This window comes from Salmo trutta, chromosome 1, assembly GCF_901001165.1.
Source record: "Salmo trutta chromosome 1, fSalTru1.1, whole genome shotgun sequence".
Lineage (NCBI taxonomy): Eukaryota > Metazoa > Chordata > Actinopteri > Salmoniformes > Salmonidae > Salmo > Salmo trutta.
Window position 1 is genome coordinate 69819569 of NC_042957.1, and position 25578 is coordinate 69845146.

At 45.4% G+C, this 25578-nt stretch overlaps 1 protein-coding gene across 4 annotated transcripts in view; it reads right to left on the reverse strand.

Moving 5' to 3' along the window:
* Nucleotides 1–25536, reverse strand: part of LOC115206444 (adenylate cyclase type 9-like) — a 96573-nt gene extending 71037 nt beyond the window's left edge. The window contains exons 1-2 of one of the 4 annotated variants that reach the window (XM_029773488.1): nucleotides 24782–25536; nucleotides 21702–23554 (exon numbers count right to left, since the gene is read on the reverse strand). In XM_029773488.1, the coding sequence (XP_029629348.1) occupies nucleotides 21702–23541 (1840 nt within the window). In that variant the 5' untranslated portion in view covers nucleotides 23542–23554; nucleotides 24782–25536. Of the gene's footprint in view, nucleotides 1–21701 lie in introns of all 4 variants that reach the window. The other 3 variants (XM_029773461.1, XM_029773480.1, XM_029773470.1) reach the window with 3 other exon arrangements.
* Nucleotides 25537–25578: the final 42 nt, after the last annotated feature.

Sequence of the window (25578 nt, forward strand, 5' to 3'; positions counted from 1 at the left end):
GTGGGTGGACTGGCTGGTTGTGGCTAGCTCCTCTTCATGGTCTGATTTCATTCATAATTCACACATCAATTTATCACACACGCTCCCCGCAGAGCACACTAACGAGCTGAGAGAGAGAGAGCGAGAGAGAATAAGTGAGTGTGTGTACATCTGACCTGTACGTTTGACCTGCACGTTTGTCAGAGAAAAAAGGAAAAGAAGGAAAGGGAGACAGTGTGTATATTTGTGCACGTCTTCTGCACATATGAACTACAGATACCAGTTCTATTGGCCAATGTCAGCTGTTATGACTAACATGTATATCACCCCACATTCCTACACACACACTACACAGCCTAACACTCCATTCCTAAGAGACACTCCAGACACGCAGACTCCAGCTGACCCTCGTCAGCCAGCCGCTGGTTGTTGTTGCCATGGCGATTGTTACCTTCGCTGGGACCTCCAGGCAGAAGGATGGTTTGCGTTGCCGAGGCACTGCCATGGGGATTGCCCTTTTCCCCAATGTGTTGTGTTCTGCTGAAGGCTGGCATTTTGACGGGCATCTCTGAATCTCTGTCAGCTGAATCAACACAGAGGGCATCTCTGACGCGCTCTCAAAAGGAAGCAATACGAGCTTCACAGAAAGTAATGAGCAGAGATCATTTGAAGGTCACATTCTATGGTGTTCAGTCACTGCTCCCAAGTAGAGCAGTGGTCTAAGACACTGCATCTCAATGCAAGAGGTGTCACTGCAGTACCTGGTTCGAATCCAGGCTGCATCACATCTGGCCGTGATAGGGAGTCGCATAGGGCGGTGCAAAATTGGCCCAGCATCGTACTGGTTTGGCCGGTGTAGGCCGTCATTGTAAAGAATTTGTTCTTAACTGACTTGCCTAGTTAAATACAGGTTAAAAATTCAATGAGGGGTTGGGTTGCTGTGCTAACAGGGTGATTGAACATGTCCTTTTTTGGTGGCTATGAACTGTTATAATATTGCTACACTGTCCAATTGCACATAGAGAAAGCTACTCAAAGTCAGTAGCCAGAGCTTTGGAAGTAAACAACAATGTGGATCTGTGTGTCAGCCTTTCTCACTGTAGAGAGGATGGAGAGAAGAACCCTAGTGAGATTATCACTAAGGGACACTATCATTCTATCTCCACTGTCCCTACCCTGACATCATCACTAAGGGACACTATCATCCTATCTCCACTGTCCCTACCCTGACATCATCACTAAGGGACACTATCATCCTATCTCCACTGTCCCTACCCTGACATCATCACTAAGGGACACTATCATCCTATCTCCACTGTCCCTACCCTGACATCATCACTAAGGGACACTATCATCCTATCTCCACTGTCCCTACCCTGACATCATCACTAAGGGACACTCTCATCCTATCTCCACTGTCCCTACCCTGACATCATCACTAAGGGACACTACCATCCTATCTCCACTGTTCCAACCCTGACATCATCACTAAGGGTACAATCCTATCTCCACTGTTCCAACCCTAACATCATCACTAAGGGTACAATCCTATCTCCACTGTTCCAACCCTAACATCATCACTAAGGGTACAATCCTATCTCCACTGTTCCAACCCTGACATCATCACTAAGGGACACTACCATCCTATCTCCACTGTTCCAACCCTGACATCATCACTAAGGGTACAATCCTATCTCCACTGTTCCAACCCTAACATCATCACTAAGGGTACAATCCTATCTCCACTGTTCCAACCCTGACATCATCACTAAGGGACACTACCGTCCTCTCTCCACTGTTCACTAACTGTGATGTTGCCTCCAGCTGGAGCAGCCTACTACTTTTAATGATCTAATAAATTACACTATATACTGTAACTGGGTTCCTATCTCCACTGTTCCAACCCTGACATCATCACTTAGGGACAATAAAGACCCTATGGATCCTATACCTCCTCTGTTGCAACCCTAAGGTCATCTCTACTGTAACAACCCCGCTCAGTCAGCCCACTGATTTATAGCCTAATTACAGTAAACCTAAATCTCTCCCTCGTACCCACGACAACAGAGCACTGCATGACTACACTGCATTAGTGCCGCCCTACAGTTGAATGTAAACCAATGGAGCAGATGAAACGTGTAGAGCCAGAGCTACATTACACCCCCATACTGCTCACTGCAATACAGTAGAGTACAGTATGTCTTTGATATGTTGATCATAGACATTAGGTTGGTTTCCTGGACCCAGATTAGGCTTTTTACTCCTGGACTAAAAAGCAGCTCACTAAACACTCAATGGAGAATATTAATTAGTGGAGGTTTTTAGAAACAGGCTTACTATGAGTCCAAACCGCTCCATTATGGTTAAGGGATACAACATGTCTATATGCTGGTGAAAATCAGAAACTGCTCCATTATGGTTGATATAGCCAACATGTCTATATCAAATCAAATGTATTTATATAGCCCTTCTTACATCAGCTGATATCTCAAAGTGCTGTACAGAAACCCAGCCTAAAACCCCAAACAGCAAGCAATGCAGGTGTAGAAGCACGGTGGCTAGGAAAAACTCCCTAGAAAGGCTGGAAAAACTCCCTAGAAAGGCTGGTATATGCTGGTGAAAATCAGAAACCACTCCATTATGGTTAAGGGATACAACATGTTTATATCCTGGTGAAAATCAGAAACTGCTCCATTAAGGTTAAGAGATACATGTTTATATCCTGGTGAAAATCAGAAACTGGTCCGTTAAGGGATACAACATGTCTATATGCTGGTGAAAATCAGAAACTGCTCCATTATGGTTAAGGGATACAACATGTTTATATCCTGGTGAAAATCAGAAACCGCTCCATTATGGTTAAAGGGTACAACATGTTTATATCCTGGTGAAAATCAGAAACTGCTCCATTATGGTTAAGGGGTACAACATGTCTATATGCTGGTGAAAATCAGAAACTGCTCCATTATGGTTAAGGGATACAACATGTCTATATGCTGGTGAAAATCAGAAACTGCTCCATTAAGGTTAAGGGGTATAACATGTCTATATCCTGGTGAAAATCAGAAACCGCTCCATTATGGTTAAAGGGTACAACATGTTTATATCCTGGTGAAAATCAGAAACTGCTCCATTATGGTTAAGGGGTACAACATGTCTATATGCTGGTGAAAATCAGGAACTGCTCCATTATGGTTAAGGGATACAACATGTCTATATGCTGGTGAAAATCAGAAACTGCTCCATTATGGTTAAGGGATACAACATGTTTATCCTGGTGAAAATCAGAAACTGCTCCATTATGGTTAAGGGATACAACATGTTTATATCCTGGTGAAAATCAGAAACTGCTCCATTAAGGTTAAGAGATACAACATGTTTATATCCTGGTGAAAATCAGAAACTGCTCCATTAAGGTTAAGGGGTACAACATGTCTATATCCTGGTGAAAATCAGAAACCGCTCCATTATGGTTAAAGGGTACAACATGTTTATATCCTGGTGAAAATCAGAAACTGCTCCATTATGGTTAAGGGGTACAACATGTCTATATGCTGGTGAAAATCAGGAACTGCTCCATTATGGTTAAGGGATACAACATGTCTATATGCTGGTGAAAATCAGAAACTGCTCCATTATGGTTAAGGGATACAACATGTTTATCCTGGTGAAAATCAGAAACTGCTCCATTATGGTTAAGGGATACAACATGTTTATATCCTGGTGAAAATCAGAAACTGCTCCATTAAGGTTAAGAGATACAACATGTTTATATCCTGGTGAAAATCAGAAACTGCTCCATTAAGGTTAAGGGGTACAACATGTCTATATCCTGGTGAAAATCAGAAACCGCTCCATTATGGTTAAAGGGTACAACATGTTTATATCCTGGTGAAAATCAGAAACTGCTCCATTATGGTTAAGGGGTACAACATGTCTATATGCTGGTGAAAATCAGAAACTGCTCCATTATGGTTAAGGGATACAACATGTCTATATCCTGGTGAAAATCTGTTTCAGCAGTCCCCACTGCTGATGGAGAACCAACAGAGCATACAGGTTACTGATGGTAAGCAAACCAAGAGGATCCAATCCATGAAATAACAGAAAGGGAGGGCACCAGACACATTCTGGTGCCTACAGCATGTCCTCTACTAAATAATGACAACTTAAACAAGATCACATGAATAACATGATGGGGACACAAGGGAACACAGCAGGATTTTTCCAGTGATGGTGGCCTTGCTGAAGAGAGGGGGTTGGGCTGGCAGTGTGATCTGTAAGCAGAAGCCAAAGCAGCAGAGCAGCTGGTACGGTGCCTCCTGACCCCAGGCTAGTGCCCGTCTACCCCCCTCTCCCCGCCTGTACCCTTCCTGCCCACTCCAACGCACATCCAGGACGCTTGACCACTGGCACTGACCTTGCTATTAACTGAGCAGGCAGACAGCCAGACAAGGTCAGAGACATCTATTAACACTCCGCTAATTATCCAATAACACTAAATGGTCAGTTGTCTCTGACCGAACTGCAAAGAGCTGGCCTGGTTACACAGTAGCTGATGGAATCCATGCTGGAAAACAGAATGTGAAAAGCAGAGTTCCAGTGTTTAAACTCTAACCAAGGTTACTGACTAAAACCTAGTATTATTCAAAGTAGGTTATGCGGATTATTTGTCCACTTTATGCTCTTATACACAGCTTTGCCTTTGCAACTTACTATCATCAGGTGTACACATAGCCTTAATGTTGACGCCTTCTGACAACAACAGGCTACATTGCCAATATAACTCTAAAGACAGCCATGTTTATTGCAGACATTGCTGGTAAACAGTGGGTCCCTGGTTATGAAGTGTTTATGTTTCTTTAACAGACAGACAGCGGTGCTCTGATTCTCTCTCTCCTTGACCCTCCCTCAGGGCAGGGTCAAGGAGAGAGTGGAAGAGGATAGAAACCAGACACTCCGCTGGAGAGACAGCTATCCTCTACTGTGGATCCAGTTAGGGATTTCTAACACACACACACACACACACACACACACACACACACACACACACACACACACACACACACACACACACACACACACACACACACACACACACACACACACACACACACACACGCCTTGTTTGAGCAACCACACAGCATGTAACGGGTAATAGGCCTGTTCTGATATTGCTGAGCAGTGGCATTGTACTGTAGCCTATGACATAGCATAATTGATTGACTGGCACTATAAAACTCTACAATAACCTTGCTGTACGTATCGGTTGCCAAATTCACCCAACATGACACAGGTCATTTTGCTGAGTACTGAGTCCTGTTCAGCAAGGAACTCTGTAGCAAAACCCTTTGCAGCAGAAAAATAAATATCTGTGTTGTAAAGAGACAAGGTCAGGTAGAACCTTACCAGTTTCACTCGGGTTCAAAACGGCCAATGAACAGGGCCCAGCAGATTAAGCTAATGATGTCACAGGTGTCAGTCTACAGGGATGTGTGCTGTACTGCTGGGTGGCTGGCTAACTAGTTAGAAGCTACAATACAGCAGGGGCCTGTTAAGTGGTGCCGGAGAAGAAGGCAGACGTTTTACATGTCCCCAACCGTTTGTGTTTTTTGTTTGTTTATTTGCAACTTTTTTTTAAAACTTATTTTGAACATAACATTGCCTCTACTGTCTCTTATGACCGAAAATAACTTCTGGACATCAGGACTGCGATTACTCACCATGGACTGGCAGAATCCTTTTTTTCCTTTAACGAGTCTGACGAGCCCGATGTGAACAATATACTGCTTTCTCGGGAACAGGCCCAGATCCCCGTGATTTGCGTGAAGAGGCGGCGGAGAAAAAGGGGCCAGAGGGCATGCTGCTTTCTGAGAATTCGTAGGCGATCGAGTAAACCCTCACTTCCTTCCATTCTGCTTGCAAATGTGCAATCCTTGGAGAATAAAATCGATGACCTACGCGGAAGATTAAACTACCAACAGGACATTCAAAACTCTAACATCTTATGCTTCACAGAGTCGTGGCTGAACGACGACACTATCAACATAGAGCTGGCTGGTTATACGCTGTACCGGCAGGATAGAACAGCAGCGTCTGGTAAGACAAGGGGCGGGGGACTATGTATTTTTGTAAATAACAGCTGGTGCACGACATCTAAGGAAGTCTCGAGCTATTGCTCACCTGAGGTAGAGTATCTCATGATAAGCTGTAGACCACACTATCTACCTATAGAGTTTTCATCTGTATTTTTCGTAGCTCTTTACATACGACCACAGACTGAGGCTGGCACTAAGACAGCATTGAATGAGCTGTATTCCGCCATAAGCAAACAAGAAAACCCTCACCCAGAGGCGGCGCTCCAAGTAGCCTGGGACTTTAATGCAGGGAAACTTAATCAGTTCTACCAAATGTCTATCAGCATGTTAAATGTGCAACCAGAGGGAAAAAAAACTTTACTCAACACACAGAGACGCATACAAAGCTCTCACTCGCCCCCCATTTGGCAAATCTGACCATAATTCTATCCTCCTGATTCCTGCTTACAAGCAAAAATTAAAGCAGGAAGCACCAGTGACTAGATCAACAACAAAAAATTGGTCAAATGAAGCAGATGCTAAGCTACAGGACTGTTTTGCTAGCACAGACTGGAATATGTTCCAGGATTACTCTGATGGCATTGAGGAGTAGACCACATCAGTTATTGGCTTCATCAATAAATGCATTGATGATGTCGTCCCCAACCAGAAGCCATGGATTACAGGAAACATCCGCACTGAGCTAAAGGCTAGAGCTGCCGCTTTCATGGAGCCGGACTCTAAACCGGAAGCTTATAATAAATCCCGCTATGCCCTTCGACGAACCATCAAACAGGCAAAGCATCAATACAGGCCTAAGATTGAATTGTACTACACCGGCTCTGATGCCCGTCGGACGTGGCAGGGCTTGCAAACCATTACAGACCCCAAAGGGAAGCACTCCCGAGAGCTGCCCAGTGACACAAGCCTACCAGACAAACTAAACTACTTCTATGCTCACTTCGAGGCAAATAACACTGAAACATGCATGAGTGCACCAGCTGTTCTGGAAGACTGTGTAATCACGCTCGCCGATGTGATTAAGACCTTTAAACAGATCAACATTCACAAGGCCGCAGGGCCGGCGATTACCAGGATGTGTATTGCGAGCATGCACTGACCAACTGGCAAGTGTCTTCACTGACATTTTCAATCTCTCCCTGTCCGAGTCTGTAATACCAACATGTTTTAAGCAGACCACCATAGTGCCTGTGCCCAAGAACACTTAGGTAACCTGCCTAAATGACTACCGGCCCGTAGCACTCACGTCTGTAGCCATGAAGTACTTTGAAAGGCTGGTCATGGCTCACATCAACACCATTATCCCAGAAACCCGAGACCCACTCCAATTTGCATACTGCCCCAACAAATCCACTGATGATGCAATCTCTATTGCACTCCCCACTGCCTTTTCCCACCTGGAAAAAAGGAACACCTATGTGAGAATGCTATTCATTGACTACAGCTCAGCTTTCAACACCATAGTACTCTCAAAGCTCATCAATAAGCTAAGGACCCTGGGACTAAACACCTCCCTCTGCAAATGGATCCTGGACTTCCTGACGGGCCGCCACCAGGTGGTAAGGGTAGGTAACAACACATCCGCCATGCTGATTTTCAACACGGGCGCCCCTCAGGGGTGCGTGCTCAATCCCCTCCTGTACTCCTTGTTCACTCATGACTGCACCGCCAGGCACGACTCCAACACCATCATTAAGTTTGCCGATGACATAACAGTGGTAGACCTGATCACCGACAACGACAAGACAGCCTATAGGGAGGAGGTCAGAGACCTGGCCCTGTGGTACCAGAACAACAACCTCTCCCTCAACGTGATCAAGACAAAGGAGACGATTGTGGACTACAGGAAAAAGATGACCGAGCACGCCCCCATTCTCATCGATGGGGCTGCAATGGAGCAGGTAGAGAGCTTCAAGTTCCTTGGTGTCCACATCACCAACAAACTAACATGGTACAAGCACACCAAGACAGTCGTGAAAAGATTTGGCATGGGTCCTCAGATCCTCAAAAGGTTCTACAGATGCACCAGAGAGCATCCTGACTGGTTGCATCAATGCCTGGTATGGAAACTGCTCGGCCTCCGACCGCAAGGCACTACAGAGGGTAGTGCAAACAGCCCAGTAAATCACTTGGGCCAAGCTTCCTGCCATCCAGGACCTCTATACCAGGCGGTGTCAGAGGAAGTCCCTAAAAATTGTCAAAGACTCCAGCCACCCTAGTCATAGACTGTTCTCTCTGCTACCGCACGGCAAGCGGCTTCTAAACAGCTCCTACCCCCAAGCTATAAGACTCCTGAACACCTAATCAAATGGCAACCCAGACTATTTGCACTGCCCCTCCCCCCTTTTACACCGCTGCTACCCTCTGTTGTTATCATCTATGCATAGTCACTTTAATAACTCCACCTACATGTACATATTACCTCAACTAACCGGTGCCCCAGCACATTGACTCTGTACCAGTATATAGTCTCGCTATTGTTATTTTACTGCTGCTCTTTAATTACTTGTTACATTTATTTCTAATTCTTATCCGGATTTTTGAAACTGCATTGTTGGTTAAGGGCTCATAAGTAAGCATTTCACTGTAAGGCCTACCTGTTGTTTTCGGCGCATGTGACTAATAAAATTTGATTTGATCTGTTCAGGAGGATGCAACGTTACACAACATTCAGATAGAAATGTATGGTGTAGAACAGATGTTATTGTCTGTTATGTGGAATAGGGAATTGTGTCAGCTCTATTCATTCTATTTCTATCTGCAATGTACAGAATGTTTCCATCAATGAAATTGAGCATTTAGCTCTGGCCCGTGGAGTCCCTTCCCCTGTCCTGACCCCTCCAGCCTGTCTGTCTTCACTCTACAGTCTCCTGTGCCCTGTCCTGTCCCCTCCAGCCCTGCAGCCTGTCTGTCTTCACTCTACAGTCTCCTGTCCCCTGTCCTGTCCTGTCCCCTCCAGCCTGTCTGTCTTCACTCTACAGTCTCCTGTGCCCTGTCCTGTCCCCTCCAGCCTGTCTGTCTTCACTCTACAGTCTCCTGTCCCCTCCAGCCTTGCAGCCTGTCTGTTTGTCTTCACTCTACAGTCTCCTGTCCCCTCCAGCCCTCTGTCTTCACTCTACACTGTGCAGTCACGTTGTCCCCAGTCTCCCCAGGCCTTAGATGAAAGCACACCCTTCTCCCGCCGCCACTTGCAGTATGCAGCATAATGGTAATCCCCAGGATCTATTTACCCATAGTCTTACAAACCATCCCTGCAGCTGCCTCCACAGCTTACCCACCCACTACTATGTAGTGATTTGAGCTCTGAGGCTTAACTAAAATGACTTCAGGACAGAAACAGTCCTGTTCAAGCTCTGAACGGAGGGCCAGTATAGGCATGAGTATACATGTGCACACACACACACACACACACAAAGACACACACAATCAACGCTCAAGTGTCTGTAACAGGGTTCCAGCTTAACTGGACCTTACCATGAAACCCTGTTAGAGTACCTCAGCCAGATCTTTGCTGTGGTTCTGCTATATTCCGCCGGGCGACCCAGAGGACTCGGCTGGGACAGCCTCATAGCAGCCTGCAGCAATACATTGCTAATAGGCCGTGCTCCAATTCTCATTCCATCTATTTCTACCTCCCTACCTCTTTTTCCTCCCTCGCTCCATTTCGCCCTCTGGGCTCTCTGAAAACAACCTCCGAGCTAGCGTCATTTCTCCTTGTCAATGTCACAGGTAGCTGCATTAGTAATCTTCACAGTGTACAGAGGATTGTTTGAATCACAAGCAGGCAGAGAACTCTGTAGTGTGGATCACTATAGACTACTGTAGCATTGTGTTTGGGCAGCGTGTGTGTGAGCGCGTGTGTGTGTGTGTGTCTACGTGTGTGTGGCTTCACCGATAACAGGTACCTGTTCTGGGGCTGAACTGAATAACAACCCGTTTGGTGTGCAGGGATGTATGAACATTCATCATCTTGACTATTTGCAGTTACCAGGGTCCCACTCTTTCCAACCAAATACATTCCAATGAAGCTAATCAATTACCCAATCACGAAGCAGTGAACGGTGTGCGTGCCTGACCGTATAGAGAGAGATTAATAACACAGACAAGCCTCCGTTTTCTAGTCGATTCTCTGTGATATCTAATCCCCAAAGCCCTTTTTCCTTCTCAGGACACATCAACGCTTCATAAATTACACCAACAGGACAGCCCTATTATAGAGAATCAATAACATGTCTAATGATAAAAATGTATTGGCAAAGACCTGATGTGTTTTGGGTTATTAGTGAGAAATATGTGTTGAATGCCAGGCCTGCGTCCCAAATGGCACCGGATACCTTATATAGTGCTCTAATTTTGACCAAACCCCTATGGGCCCTGGTCAAAAGCAGTGCACTATATAGGGAATAGAGTGGCAGACCCAACCCTGGCCTGTGTGGAAGATGTAACAAGTGAGCATTACTAGCATTAATCACTTTCGACTAGATAAGATGACCCAGTCCTGTTTAATTAAACATGTCCCTAGAGAGGAGGAGAGTGATGTGATCCAACACTCCCCCAGCAGATCTATGTTCAAATACTATTTGAAATCATTTGTGCTGTGTTTGATTGAGCTTGCCTGGCAAAATGGAACCAATAGAATACGTCCAAAACCGCAAACTCCACCCATTTAACACTCCAGGCAGGCTAAAGCAAACAGTCAAAGTATTTGAAAGATTTTGAATAGTATTTGAACCCAGGTCTACGCCCCAGCTCCCTAGCAGAAGCAGTACACCACTGAGCTCAGCGGTACAGTTGGAGAAGGTCAGGGTTCTACATTCAACAAGAATATGATATAATAATATGATCCATCCACTTCAAAGCAGCATAACCAGCTCTGGTCCGAGCGCTGTAATTCTGTCACCTGAATTCTGTCATCTAAAACAGACTAAAGAGAGCCATACAAACTGTAGAAATAGAATTACTAGTCCACCCATCATGGTCTCATTGACTTGAAAGGGGATGCCCATTCTAGTAACTCTATTTCTACGATGTTGACATTTAGCTCCAACTATAGCGTGATGTTCTGCAGGTGCCATCGCTCCGAATTAGTCACCAAGAGAGGATGGACACAGCCAGGTAATTTCCAGGGCGAGAGCCCAAAATAGCTCCCATTTCCACTGAGATAGGGACAACAGGGGGCCGGGCAAACATTGCAGACGGACAGGCGGGCGGATAGACAAGCTGGCAGACAGACACTAGACAGATATACCGACCGTTGGGACCACACAGAGACAGGGGGAGAGAGGTACGCGGAGATCAAAAAGCCACTTCTGAAGAGGTGCTCACTGACTGCTCTTTGTCAGGGATAGAAGGGGAAAGGGGGATACCTAGTCAGTTGTACAACTGAATGCCTTCAACTGGAATGTATCTTCCGCTTTTAACCCCTCTGAATCAGAGAGGTGCAGAAGGCTGCCTTAATCGAACGTTCACGTCAATGGAATGTTGTCTTATCACCAAGCCATCGTAAATCGACTGTCAGCGTTAAATCTCAGAGGCTCCTCTCAGTTCACAGACACGAGAGTTCTAAAACCCCTATTATGTTGCCTCCCATAAAAACAGAGTGTGAATGTACTAATATAGGAATACATTCTAATATAAAAGTAATGTGATTAACATAATGTTGTAATTCTACCACAGGCCCAACGCTCTTAGACTACCTGCCGCCCGTTTTAAATCTAATCACAGAGGATACTGCGCTCCTTCAGAAGACTGCACTCCATTTCCCCAATGATTCAGAGTCAGACCTGTCAACTTCACTGTTTAAGCCTAGGCTTCCTCGGCTAACACCGTATTCACATCTCAACTAACTCACAAGGCATTCTGCATACAGTCAGCAATTTTAGTGAAGGAAATGAAAGACTAAAAACAATGTCAAAATGACTTATTAGCACCATGTAGACAGACACAAGCAGATCCAGAATGGCTATTATTAGAGCGTCACTTCGGGGCTGGTTAGCTCATCCTTAACAGGATGCACCTGTGACATTTAACTATTTGGCACTCAGCCAGAGGCTACAAACACAACAATAAATTGTAAACAGTTACAGTATCAGTCGAAAGTTTGGACACATCTACTCATTCAAGGGTTTTTAATTATTTTTACTATTTTCTACATTGTAGAATAGTGAAGACATCAAAACTATGAAATAACACATATGGAATCATGTAGTAACCAAAAAAAGTGCATAGATTTTATATTTGTGATTCTTCAAAGTAGCCACCCTTTGCCTTGATGACAGCTTTGCACACTCTTGGCATTCTCTCATCCAGCTTCATGAGGTAGTCACCTAGAATACATTTCAATTAACAGGTGTGCCTTGTTAAAAGTTCATTTGTGGAATTTCTTTCCTTCTTAATGTGTTTGAGCCAATCAGTTGTGTTGTGACAAGGTAGGGGTGGTATACAGAAGATGGTCTTTTACCAAATAGGACTAAGTCCATATTATGGCAAGAACAGCTCAAATAAGCAAAGCAAAATGACAGTCTATCATTACTTTCAGACATGAAGGTCAGTCAATACAGAACATTGAAAAATTTTTTTTAAGGATCTTCAAGTGCAGTCGCAAAAACCATCAAGCGCTATGATGAAACTGGCTCTCATGAGGACCGCCACAGGAATGGAAGACCCAGAGTTACCTCTGCTGCAGAGGATAAGTTCATTAGAGTTACCAGCCTAAATAAATGCAAAACAGAGTTCAAGTAATAGACACATCTCAACAACTGTTCAGAGGACACTGCATGAATCAGGCCTTCATGGTCGAATTGCTGCAACAACAAAAAACACTACTAAAGGACACCAATAAGAAGAAGACTTGCTTGGGCCAAAAAACACGAACAATGGACATTAAACTGGTGGAAATTTTAGATTTTTGGTTTTAACCGCTTTGTCTTTATGAGACACAGAGTAGGTGAGCAGATGATCTCCGCATGTTTGGTTCCCACCGTGAAGCATGGAGGAGTTGTGATGGTGCTTTGCTGGTGACACTGTCAGTGATTTATTTAGAATTCAAAGCACACTTAACCAGCATGGTGACCACAGCATTATGCAGCGAGACGCCATCCCATCTGGTTTGTGCTTAGTGGGACTATATCATTTGTTTTTCAACAGGACAATGACCCAACACACCTCCAGGCTGTGTAAGGACTATTTGACCGAGAAGGAGAGTGATGGAGTGCTGCATCAGATGACCTGGCCTCCACAATCACCCGACCTCAACTCAATTGAGATGGTTTGGGATGAATTGGACCACAGAGTGAAGGAAAAGCAGCCAAGAAGTGCTCAGCATATGTGGGAACTCCTTCAAGACTGTTGGAAAAGCATTCCAGGTGAAGCTGGTTGAGAAAATGCCAAGAGTGTGCAAAGCTGTCATCAAGGCAAAGGGTGGCTACTTTGAAGAATTTAAAATATATTTAGATTTGTTTAACACATTTTTGGATACTACATGATTCCATGTGTGTTTAAGCATGCGTGTAATGAAATGCCTGATTCACACTTTAGATAATAGAGCCATCCTGAACTGGGTGGCTTGGATATTTTATTTTCACTATGTGCTTTCCAGCACAGTTCCAGCAACTATGATGGATGCATAACCAGTCCAGCCCAGTAGGCCTACAGCTCGGCCTGGCTTAGCAGTGCCAAAGGGGAAAAAGATCCAGTTATAGATTTAAAAAAGGCTTGAATACAATCTTGGCCTGTGAACGCGATGGAGCTTTAAAAAAGCGTTGAAGGCCCTGAACACTAAGAGTGAGACATTAACTAACTCAAAAGAACATCAAGACCACGGAGGGAGGGCAGTGGCACAACGATTAGTGTCTGGGTCAAAGCCATTTACTCCCACGGCTGGGCGAGCGAAGAGCGCCGACCCTGCCAGAATCCACACCCTCCCACCATGATTTATTCTAGTTTATGTACGCTAAGACAGTGGGGAAGATTTTTCACAGCGAACAAGCACAACTCTCTCCTCCTGACAGCTAGCTCTCTCAGCGGGCCAAGAAAATCTACAAGGACAGGATACATCTTGGGAAGTGAACTGAATAAATCATGGAGGGAAGGGAGGAGAGGGGGAGGAGGGGGAGGAGGGGGGAGTCAGAGGAGTGGGAACGGTACATTTAACCTGAGGCAGGGAAAAAGGGAGCGTGACGAGGGCAGGTGCGTTCGCCCTCGTGAATCTAATTAACGAGCGAGAAATGTTGCGCTGCAAATCACTTCTTCCTCTGTCCGTTAAGTAAAGGGCACTTATGGTAGCCTATTGGTTAAGGGCGTTGGGCCAGTAACCGAAAGGTTGCTATTTAGAATCCACGAGCCAACTAGGTGACAAATCTGCCATTGTGCCCTTGAGCAAGGCACTTACCCCTAATTGTTCCTGTAAGTCACTCTGGATAAAAATGTCTGCTAAATGACTAAAATGTAAATATAGCCCCATTACTCACCTGGCAAGCTCATAACACGCTGACTCCTTGGCTGAAGACTGCTGCTACAGCTGTGCAATGTATAGACAGAGACTGGTGCTAGAGTTGTGCAGTGTATAGACAGAGACAGGCTACTTGGCACACTATATATGCTGACTAAAATACACAATCTTGAAGGTTTGTTCTCACTGCGCAATGTTACAATGACCTGACTGTAACCATGAGTCATGGTGTTGAGAAATGGAATGGTGGTAAAGTCACAGAGAGAGCAACACGCCCACACATCAAAGATGCAGTGTGAAACGGCCCTAACAGACAGTATCGGTGAGAGGATGAGGAAGAAGGAGAGCGGGGGAGGAGAGGGAGGGGAGAGTGAGAGAGGGGGGAGGGAGAGAGAAGCAGAGGCAGTGAGAAGGGAGAGGGACAGAGGGAGAGAAGAGAGAGAGATGGATAAGAGATAGATGAAGGGAGGGAGGGAGAGATTGGAGAAGGGAAACGAACACTACACAGACGGTCTAGGACAGGCGCCTGGGGACCCGTTAAAAGACACCATTTTCCCTCAGATGGAGAGAGCATAACGGGCCCGACCACTCCATAAAAAAATTCAACCATCGTTGGGTTTCAGGGCTTTTTCACGCCTGCTGGTGTGTGTGTGGCCTACTAAAGACCCTCCAGGGGCTGCCTGACAAACAGGAGCGGTGGTGTCTCTGACAGAGAAGAATCTTCCTTCCCGCCATCATCCATCATTTCCAGCTGACCGGCTGCACCTGCTGAGGCGTCGGCCCCCGCCGCCAGCCCGCCCGCCAGCCCGCCCGCCAGCCCGCCCGCCAGCTGCTGCCATGCTGTTATAATGCTATGACAATGCTCAGATTGACTTCATGCTCTAGAATCACACACAGGCATTTACCCTGGTTGGCACCACTGTGATCCAACACAGGCACAGAGACACAAAAAGGCATCCACAATATATAGTCCTTCCTTATACCGAAACGTTGTCACTATTAAAGTTGGAATAAGAATCTCAGTATTTCTTTCTGCAGTGTCTCAGCCAGAAGCTCAGAATCATGTGATGTACTGCATGACATTGTTCATATCTTTCCCACACAGGTCAGCCAAACCAGCATCTACCTACTAGCTGGGAAAGGACTGTCCCCTACCTGTATATATGTGAAGGCCTCAATGTTTCTTTCTGCAGAGTTCCTCGCCCAGCGTCTAAAAATGATGAGATGTGACACACAGGTCAGCCAGCACAGCATCCACCTACTAGATGTGAAGGGGCCTTTCCCCTTGCATGTGGGACGCAGGGTCGTGGGAATGAGTGAGGTGACTCGTCATTTTGAACTGAAAACCCTGACTACACACTGCAGAGTATACTGGTAGAGTATACTGGTAGAGTATACTGGTAGAGTATACTGGTAGTGCCACATATTCATTAGATACATGACTCCACGACACACCAACAACAATCTCACTGAATCAAAACATGGTAGGTCTATCATTGCCCACAAAGACAGTTGTGTAGCGTTAGCCTCTGATACTGCTAGGGCTGGAGAGAGAAACAGGTCGAGACCAGAATAAGTGATTTTCATTTCTGCGCATTTTAGTGGCGGTTCAATCCCTCAGCCTTTCAAACACAGCTACGTTTGGCACCATAACTTCATTACTGCTAGGTGATAATGTACTGATTCTCCAGATGATGAAAAGGGCCATTAAGCCAGAGTTTAAGTTCCAGAGGTATTTGCATTAATGCATCAAATAAAAACGAATTACTGGTCTCTCTGGGGTTATGCGATTTAGCAGGGAGAAAGGGACAGTGTGAGGAATAGAGAGCGCGAAAAGGAGACAGAGAGAGAGAGAGAACGGAGACGGAGAGAGAGAGAAGAGAGGCTGAAACGAGGCGGAGCAGATGCACTGTAAATTGCTGACATCTCCATTTATAAAGAAAAGCCGTTGCATAAATAGTGGCACTTATTTTTTATTTTATTTCACCTTTATTTAACCAGGTAGGCCAGTTGAGAACAAGTTCTCATTTACAACTGCGACCTGGCCAAGATAAAGCAAAGCAGTGCGACACAAACAACACAGAGTTACACATGGGATAAACAAACGTACAGTCAATAAACAATAGAAAAATCTATATACAGTGTGTGCAAATGTAGTAAGATTAGGGAGGTAAGGCAATAAATAGGCCATAGTGGCGAAATAATTACAATTTGGCAATTAAACACTGGAGTGATGGATAGTGCAGAATATGAGGGATGAGGTAGTTGGGTGGGCTATTTACAGATGGGCTGTGTACAGGTGCAATGATCGGTAAGCTGCTCTGACAGCTGATGCTTAAAGTTAGTGAGGGAGATATAAGACTCCAGCTTCAGTGATTTTTGTAATTCTTTCCAGTCATTGGCAGCAGAAAACTGGAAGGAAAGGCGGCCAAAGTAGGAGTTGGCTTTGGAGATGACCAGTGAAATATACCTGCGGTTTTGGCGACGAATATGAAGCGAGAGCCAGCCAACGAGAGCGTACAGGTCGCAGTGGTGGGTAGTATATGGGGCTTTGGTGACAAAACGGATGGCACAGTGATTGACTGCATCCAATTTGCTGAGTAGAGTGTTGGAGGCTATTTTGTAAATGACATCGCCAAAGTCAAGGATCGGCAGGATAGTCAGTTTTACGAGGGTATGTTTGGCAGCATGAGTGAAGGATGCTTTGTTGTGGAATAGAAAGCCGATTCTAGATTTAACTTTGGATTGGAGATGCTTAATGTGAGTCTGGAAGGAGAGTTTAAAGTCTAACCAGACATCTAGGTATTTGTAGTTGTCCACATATTCTAGGTCAGAACCGTCCAGAGTAGTGATGCTAGACGGGCGGGCAGGTGTGGGTAGCGATTGGTTGAAGAGCATGCATTTAGTTTAACTTGCATTAAAGAGTAGTTGGAGGCCACGGAAGGAGTGTTGTATGGTGTTGAAGCTCGTCTGGAGGTTAGTTAAAACCTGTTGGGGCTAGGGGGCAGTATAAAAAACGTACCCGATTTAAACTGGTTACTACTCTTGCCCAGAAACGAGAATATGCATATAATTAGTCGATTTGGATAGAAAACAGTCTAAAGTTTCTAAAACTGTTTGAATGGTGTCTGTGAGTATAACAGAACTCATATGGCAGGCCAAAACCTGAGAAGATTCCATACAGGAAGTGCCCTGTCTGACAATTTGTTGTCCTTCTGTTGCATCTCTATCGAAAATACAGCATCTGTGCTGTAACGTGACACTTTCTAAGGCTTCCATTGGCTCTCTAAAGCCGCCAGAAAGTGGAATGGGGTGTCTGTTGTCTGTGGGCAAAGAACAGCAGGAGAGTTTGTGAGTGGTCAGCCTGGGGACAGTGGGACTGAGATGCGCGTTCACGAGAATTCTCCATTTTTTTTTCTTTCAGCCTTTGAATGAATACAACGTTGCCCGGTTGGAATATTATCGCTATTTTATGAGAAAAATAGCATAAAAATTGATTTTAAACAGCGTTTGACATGCTTCTAAGTACAGTAATGGAATATTTTGAATTTTTTTGTCACGAAATGCGCTCGCGCATCACCCTTCGGATAGTGACCTGAACGCACGAACAAAACGGAGCTATTTGAATATAACTATGGATTATTTGGAACCAAAACAACATTTGTTGTTGAAGTAGAAGTCCTGGGAGTGCATTCTGACGAAGAACATCAAAGGAAATCCAATTTTTCTAATAGTAATTCTGAGTTTAGTGAGTCCCAAACTTGGTGGGTGTCAAAATAGCTAGCCGTGATGGCCGAGCTATGTACTCAGAATATTGCAAAATGTGCTTTCGCCGAAAAGCTATTTTAAAATCTGACACCGCGATTGCATAAAGGAGTTCTGTATCTATCATTCTTAAAATAATTGTTATGTATTTTGTCAACGTTTATCATGAGTAATTTAGTAAATTCACCGGAAGTTTTCGGTGGGTATGCTAGTTCTGAACATCACATGCTAATGTTAAAAGCTGGTTTTTGATATAAATATGAACTTGATTGAACAAAACATGCATGTATTGTATAACATAATGTCCTAGGAGTGTCATCTGATGAAGATCATCAAAGGTTAGTGCTGCATTTAGCTGTGGTTTTGGTTTTTGTGACATATATGCTTGCTTTGAAAATGGCTGTGTGATTATTTTTGGCAGGGTACTCTCCTGACAATCTAATCTTTTGCTTTCGCTGTAAAGCCTTTTTGAAATCGGACAATGTGGTTAGATTAACGAGAGTCTTGTCTTTAAAATGGTGTAAAATAGTCATATGTTTGAGAAATTGAAGTTATAGCATTTTTGAGGTATTTGTATTTCGCGCCACGCGATTCCACTGGCTTCCAACGTTTTTTATCCGGCCGTGCAAATACTGCCCCCTAGCCCCAACAGGTTAAGGACGACGTCTGGGTGGCAGGCAGGCAGGCAGTATAACTGAACAACGAACAGAAATAAGTGGGAGGACAGGGGAGAGAGGGGTACAACCGTCTGTTTGTGGTTCAGTGTCACATAAAACCAACACCCAGTCAGCCACAAAGGGCACCTCCCGACAGACTGAACCCCCCTGTTCCTGATGTCCCCAACGTATGACATACGACACTGTGAAGCAGGTGCTGACCTTGACCAGTGCCAGGCCCCACGTGTCTCGCTGTCACGGACAACAATGAGGGAACCACCAATCACCTTTGATGTAGTGTCCCTACTGGCCCTATATAAAGCTCTCATTCAGAAATGGGTGTACCGTACTGCAGCACATAAACAACGCAGCATAAAGGTGTCAGGGTTTTCATAAAAACCACATAGGTTTACTAAGTGAAAATGAACAGCCGTAACGTCCTTATTACTGCTGCCTGTGTTGCGAAACTGCCGTTAGGTGACCTTGCTGCATCAGTAGAGCACCGATAGATTACAATTAATCAAATGGCCACCCAGACTATTTACATTAACTCTATTTCTTAAACGGGCCCTTCTGGCCCTTCTTTGGACACTGTGTTAACTACCCTCCAGACGAGCTTCAATGCCATACAACACTCCTTCCGTGGCCTCCAACTGCTCTTAAATATAAGTAAAACCAAATGCATGCTCTTCAACCGATCGCTGCCCGCACCTGCCCGCCGGTCCAGCATCACTACTCTGGACGGTTCTGACTTATGTGGACAACTACAAATAAATAGGTGTCTGGTTAGACTGTAAACTCTGCTTCCAGACTCATATCAAACATCTCCAATCCAAAGTTAAATCTAGAATTGGCTTCCTATTTCGCAACAAAGCATCTTTCACTCATGTTGCCAAACATACCCTCGTAAAACTGACCATCCTACCGATCCTCGACTTCGGCGATGTCATTTACAAAATAGCCTCCAATACCCTACTCAATAAATTGGATGCAGTCTATCACAGTGCCATCCGTTTTGTCACCAAAGCCCCATATACTACCCACCACTGCGACCTGTATGCTCTCGTTGGCTGGCCCTCGCTTCATACTCGTCGCCAAACCCACTGGCTCCAGGTCATCTTCAAGACCCTGCTAGGTAAAGTTCCCCCTTATCTCAGCTCGCTGGTCACCATAGCAGCACCCACCTGTAGCACGCGCTCCAGCAGGTATATCTCTCTGGTCACCACCAAAGCCAATTCCTCCTTCGGCCGCCTCTCCTTCCAGTTTTCTGCTGCCAATGACTGGAACGAACTACAAAAATCTCTAAAACTGGAAACACATCTACCTCACTAGCTTTAAGCACCAGCTGTCAGATCAGCTCACAGATCACTGCAGCTGTACATAGCCCATCTATAATTTAGCCCAAACAACTACCTCTTCCCCTACTGTAATTATTCATTTATTTTGCTCCTTTGCACCCCATTATTTCTATTTCTACTTTGCACTTTCTTCCACAGCAAATCTACCATTCCAGTGTTTTACTTGCTATATTGTATTTACTTCGCCACCATGGCCTTTTTTGCCTTTACCTCCCTTATCTCACCTCATTTGCTCACTTTGTATATAGACTTATTTTTCTACTATATTATTGACTGTATGTTTGTTTTACTCCATGTGTAACTCTGTGTTGTTGTATGTGTCAAACTGCTTGCTTTATCTTGGCCAGGTCGCAATTGTAAATGAGAACTTGTTCTCAACTTGCCTACCTGGTTAAATAAAGGTGAAATAAAAAAAACTTTTAAAAAACTACATTGTTGGTTAAGGGCTTGTAAGTAAGCATTTCATGGTAAGGGCTACACCTGTTGTATTCGGCGCATGTGACAAATCAAATTTTATTTGATAGAGAGAGGCCGTCAGTAAGGCAGAACAAGCTGAACAAGAAAAGTCCCAGTGTATGTTAAAATGTTCCACCGCATAGAGAGATCAATATCAATACTGCTTCTTACTCTCTCCATGCGATGCTAAAGCAAATACACAAGACTGGATATCATGTTACATTTAGCAATCACAAAAACATCTCAATCTGTGCCTAACTCCTGACAGCCTGGCAATATTGGAAAGCTTAAGAAAAAGTACTTTCAAGTACTACTTAAGTCGTTTTTTGGGGTATCTGTACTTTACTATTAAAATTGGACAACTTTTACTTCACTACATACATTAAAAAAATTATGTCGTTTTTACTCTGTACATTTTCGCTGATACCCAAAAAGTACTTGTTACATTTTGAATGCTTAGCAGGACAGGGAAACTGTCCAATTCACTCACTTACCAAGAGAAAATCCCTGGTCATTCCTACTGACTCTGATCTGGCGGACTCACCAAACACACATGCGTCATTTGTAAATGTCTGAGTGTTAGTGTTTCCCCTGGCTAGCCGTAAATAAAAAAAATAAGAAAACAGTGCCGTCTGGTTTGCTTAATATAAAGAATGTGAAATGATTTATACTTTTACTTTTGATACTTAAGTATATTTTAGCAATTACACTTATTTTGATACTTAAGTATATTTAAAACCAAATACTTTTAGACTTTTACTCAAGTAGTATTTTACTGGGTGACTTTCATCTCTACTTGAGTAATTTTCTATTAAGGTGTCTTTACTTTTACTCAAGTATGAGAGTTGGGTACTTTTTCCACCACTGAAAGCAATAACATAAATCACAACCCATTCCCACAGATGTGCAAGCCCCGCCTAGCAACCAGCTGGTCACGTACCTTTCAGCTGGTCCGCCACCACGCTCTGTCCAACCCTCTCAGTGACCCGTCCGTTCTCCCGCTGGTACCGGTCATCCAGGAAGTTGGCGGTGGTCTCTGATAGGTGCACCTTCCCGGCCACGCCCAGTTGCTCCATCAAATTGGCCAGGTTCACGTCGTTGGACCACACGTCGAACTTAAACCGCTTCATCCCTAGGATACCGCACAGGACAGTCCCCGTGTGGACGCCCACCCTCATGTTAACCATCTCGCTCTTCTCCTGGCAGAACTGTTCGATGGCTTGGATCATGCCCAGCCCCATCTCTACGCAGCAGTAGGCATGGTCGGCCCGAGGTTCAGGGCAGCCTGCCACGCAGTAGTAGCAGTCCCCGAGGGTGCTTATCTTCTCACAGCACGTCAGCTCGCACAGCCGGTCGAAACGTCCGAAGAGGTCGTTGAGGAGCCCCACCAAAGCGTGGGCCGACTTGTTGGCAGACATCTTGGTGAAGCCTACGATATCCGCGAAGAGGATGCTGACGGGCTCCATGCGCTTCATGTTGAAGGGTCTGAAGATGATCTGGCCTCTCGGGATTGAGGTCTTATTCCTCTTGTTGTTCTTGGGACTGGAGATGACGGCCGCCGCGCCGCTGCTGGAGTAGCGCTTAGCCGAGCTCCCGCCCGCCAAGCCTTCCTCGTCACCCTGCTTCATCAGGTCGTCAGCCACCCTCCGAGGCATCACAGAGTGGATCATGCGTTCCTTCAGCGCCTTCTCCACCTCCAGGTCCTTGCCGTGCATGATGGCCTGGCCCACCTTGAGGAAGGTGCTTCGCGATCGCACCTCAGACATGATGAAAAGGTGGATGCCGATGGCGTGGGCGCACAGGTGGAGCAAAGCTTTGGCTGGCCCCAGCCAGCGAAGAGTGTCCCAGTCAGAGTCCGACCCCTCCGAGGCCTGGCTCCAACCATACCCAGCAGCCTGGGTGAGGTGAAGCCATCCCAGAGCCTCAAAGAGCACAGAGTAGAGAAGTCCCAGTAGCACTGAGGCATAGAGTCGGACATGGAGGACGCTGTAGAGTAGCAGCAGCACTTCCATGCCTAGGGAGAAGGTCCCTACTGGAGATAGGCAGGCGCTGCCCGTGGGTAAGTCCCGGTTGAATGTCACATTCCTGGGCTCCATGCCACTGAAGTTCCCCACATCCTCCACCACATCCTCAGGAGGGAGGGTCTCCAGGTCCCTGAAGCCGGCTGTCTGGATCTGGGGTGCCAGGGTGACGGCAAAGGTCACCACGATGAGCAGCAGTGACGCCTGGTTGTAGCAGCGGGTGTAGATCCTTGTGAACGTCAACAGGAAGAGGAGGAGGCAGAAGAGGAGGAAGCAGGCGGTGGGGACGAGGAAGGCAGTTCGGTCACACCGGTCGGGGTTGGCACTGAAGTACACCCCCCAGAGGAGGCTGGCGGCGAACAGGTAGAAGAGGACATAACGGAACCTCCGCTGAGTCTGGGGAAAGCACCTCTCCCTGCATGCCTCCTCCAGGATGGGAGAGTCAAACTTTGGGTCCCAGAAGTGCCCAGCAGACCTCTCGAACAGCTGGGGCATCTTCCTCTGGGTTCGCAGCCCCTTAACCACGGGCCTGAGAACCCCAGACTCTCCTGAGCTGCAGCTAGAGGAGATGCTGTACTTGCAGTGTTTGGACCCTCCCCCCATGAAGCCTCCTCCCATGCCACCCAGCGCCCCGGCTCCTCCTCCGTGCTTGTGTTTGACACTACTGCTGATCCTCACGGAGACGCTGCCCTCGCCGCTTGAGTCACAGCTCACCTCTGTGTTGTGAGGCAGCAACTGCTGATGTTGAGGGGATGCCATGTTGCTTTTTAACCTAACAGAAATTAGACAACAATAGAGCTAATTGCTATTTGCAAGGCAATGTAGGCTATGAATGTATTGAGTGTGGTACCCTCTAGACTAGAACAAGTGTAAATTAAAAGCAAAAGTTGGGGGAAATAAATGATGCACTAACAGAAAACATCTCCAAAGAAAAAGTGTGACACGTTAGCCTGTACTGGATTTTGACCTGTTAATTATTGCCCCTCATGACGTCAATAGTCGCATTCTTATACCTTCCCCTCTGTTTTGACGCACTTGTGTCTGTACAGTTCATTCTGTTCCTGTCCAAGTACTGACAACTGTTTTTGACTCATTGAAAAAGATTTGGGTAGAAGTCAAAATCTTCCATAACATAATTATGTTGACTGTAGAAACTTAGTTGTGTAATATTACTTTAGTAGTATTCAGTAGCACTTCAGTAGCATTTCCAATGCTCTCCCCTGACTAAATAGCCGACTGTAGACTACTGGTATATTGGTACAAATTCTTCAGATAATAACAACTGAAACCTGGATCAAATTCCTTCATGCTCTCACTACTTGACTGCCTGCATAGCCATTCTTTATACATGCACTGTCAAAATAATCCTCTATTGATTTTAGATCCCGTCTGCATTCATATTCGTGTCTACAGCCTCCTGCCTGTCCTCTCTTATATGTGATATATTACATGTTAATGCATTTAAGCAAGTAGACTATAATGCATTCAGAAATTGCTTCCAATTTACAGAGATATATGAGAAAAATAATCCTTTCAAACTTCACGCGTAAACACTTAACAGTGTGTGTAGAACTTGATCCTGTATTCCCCAAATAAACCCAAGCGCCGGCGTTGTAAAGGCATCGCACGAAAAGCCACAGTTACGGAACTATTGTTTGACATATGCCGGGTTATTTAAGGCGGAAATGTCTTCCCATAAACAAGAAAGAGAAAACAAACAGTGACGTCTAATGCCCATTATCCTTCTTTACCCACATGCTCTTGCTGTGATTGGGAAAAGGCCTATTCGTAAGTATTTCTATGGATGGAGCCCCGTCCTTTCCTGAGTTCCCTCTTCGGAATTTCCAAAGCTGCGCCTCCAATTCCCGGGGATCCACGCTGATAGAAGTGGGCAATTTGAAGAGGACAAGGTGGCAGAATGGAGCAAAGAACTGCAAAATGTAGTAGACCTACAATTGAATTGGAGATCAAGTGTAGGCCTACACGCGCAAATACCTACTTTATTGTATCCAGCCCATGCTCAGTCTGTGTTGAGTAAATATTGTTTTGATAATACAATCAAACAATAACAGTCAAGTCAACATAACATTTATTTTAATTTCCTGATAACTGGGTTCTCCCATAATTCCACGAGTGACCGGCAATTGAATTGTCAGTAAACTTCAGTCTGCCATCCATACAGGGCCACGGCTGAAGCCAGTCTTGGTTGTATGTAGCCCCTTTCCGTCCTCCTTTGCTCGTGTGATGGAAACTTTTCCCACGCCACTATTCTTCCCATTGAGTCGCAGACGAATAGCAAGTGGGGAATATGGGCTAATTACAAGCTTTCTCCCCTTCTCGTATCCCCCGGACACCGAGTCCTCCCTGAACAGACAAGCGGCTCCTTGATCCCCCACTTCAACTCAATTGCATGAAGAAGCAGGCGTCTTTTTCTTCTGTCCAAATACTTCTATTTTATTCAAGGCAGATTTGCGGGTTTAGCTATTTAAACGCACTTCCCGTCCGATCCTCTCTATCCCTTTGAGATGTTCTTCTATTCCCCGTTGTCTGGCCATTCGCCGGTCTTTCTTTCCAGAAGAGGCACAATGGATACCGCTGTAAAGCGTTATGTGAACTATCCAAGCACAGTTTTAAAAAACGGCCCCGGTACCACCATCTTCACGGAGATTTCAGAATCCGCCTTCCACCCGCATGTGTATAAATGTGTTCGAGTGACTGTGGGTCAGAGAGGGACGAGAGTAGTGACAGGGGGGCGGACGGGTTTAGGTGCGTGCACGCAAAAGCGAGAAAGGGAAA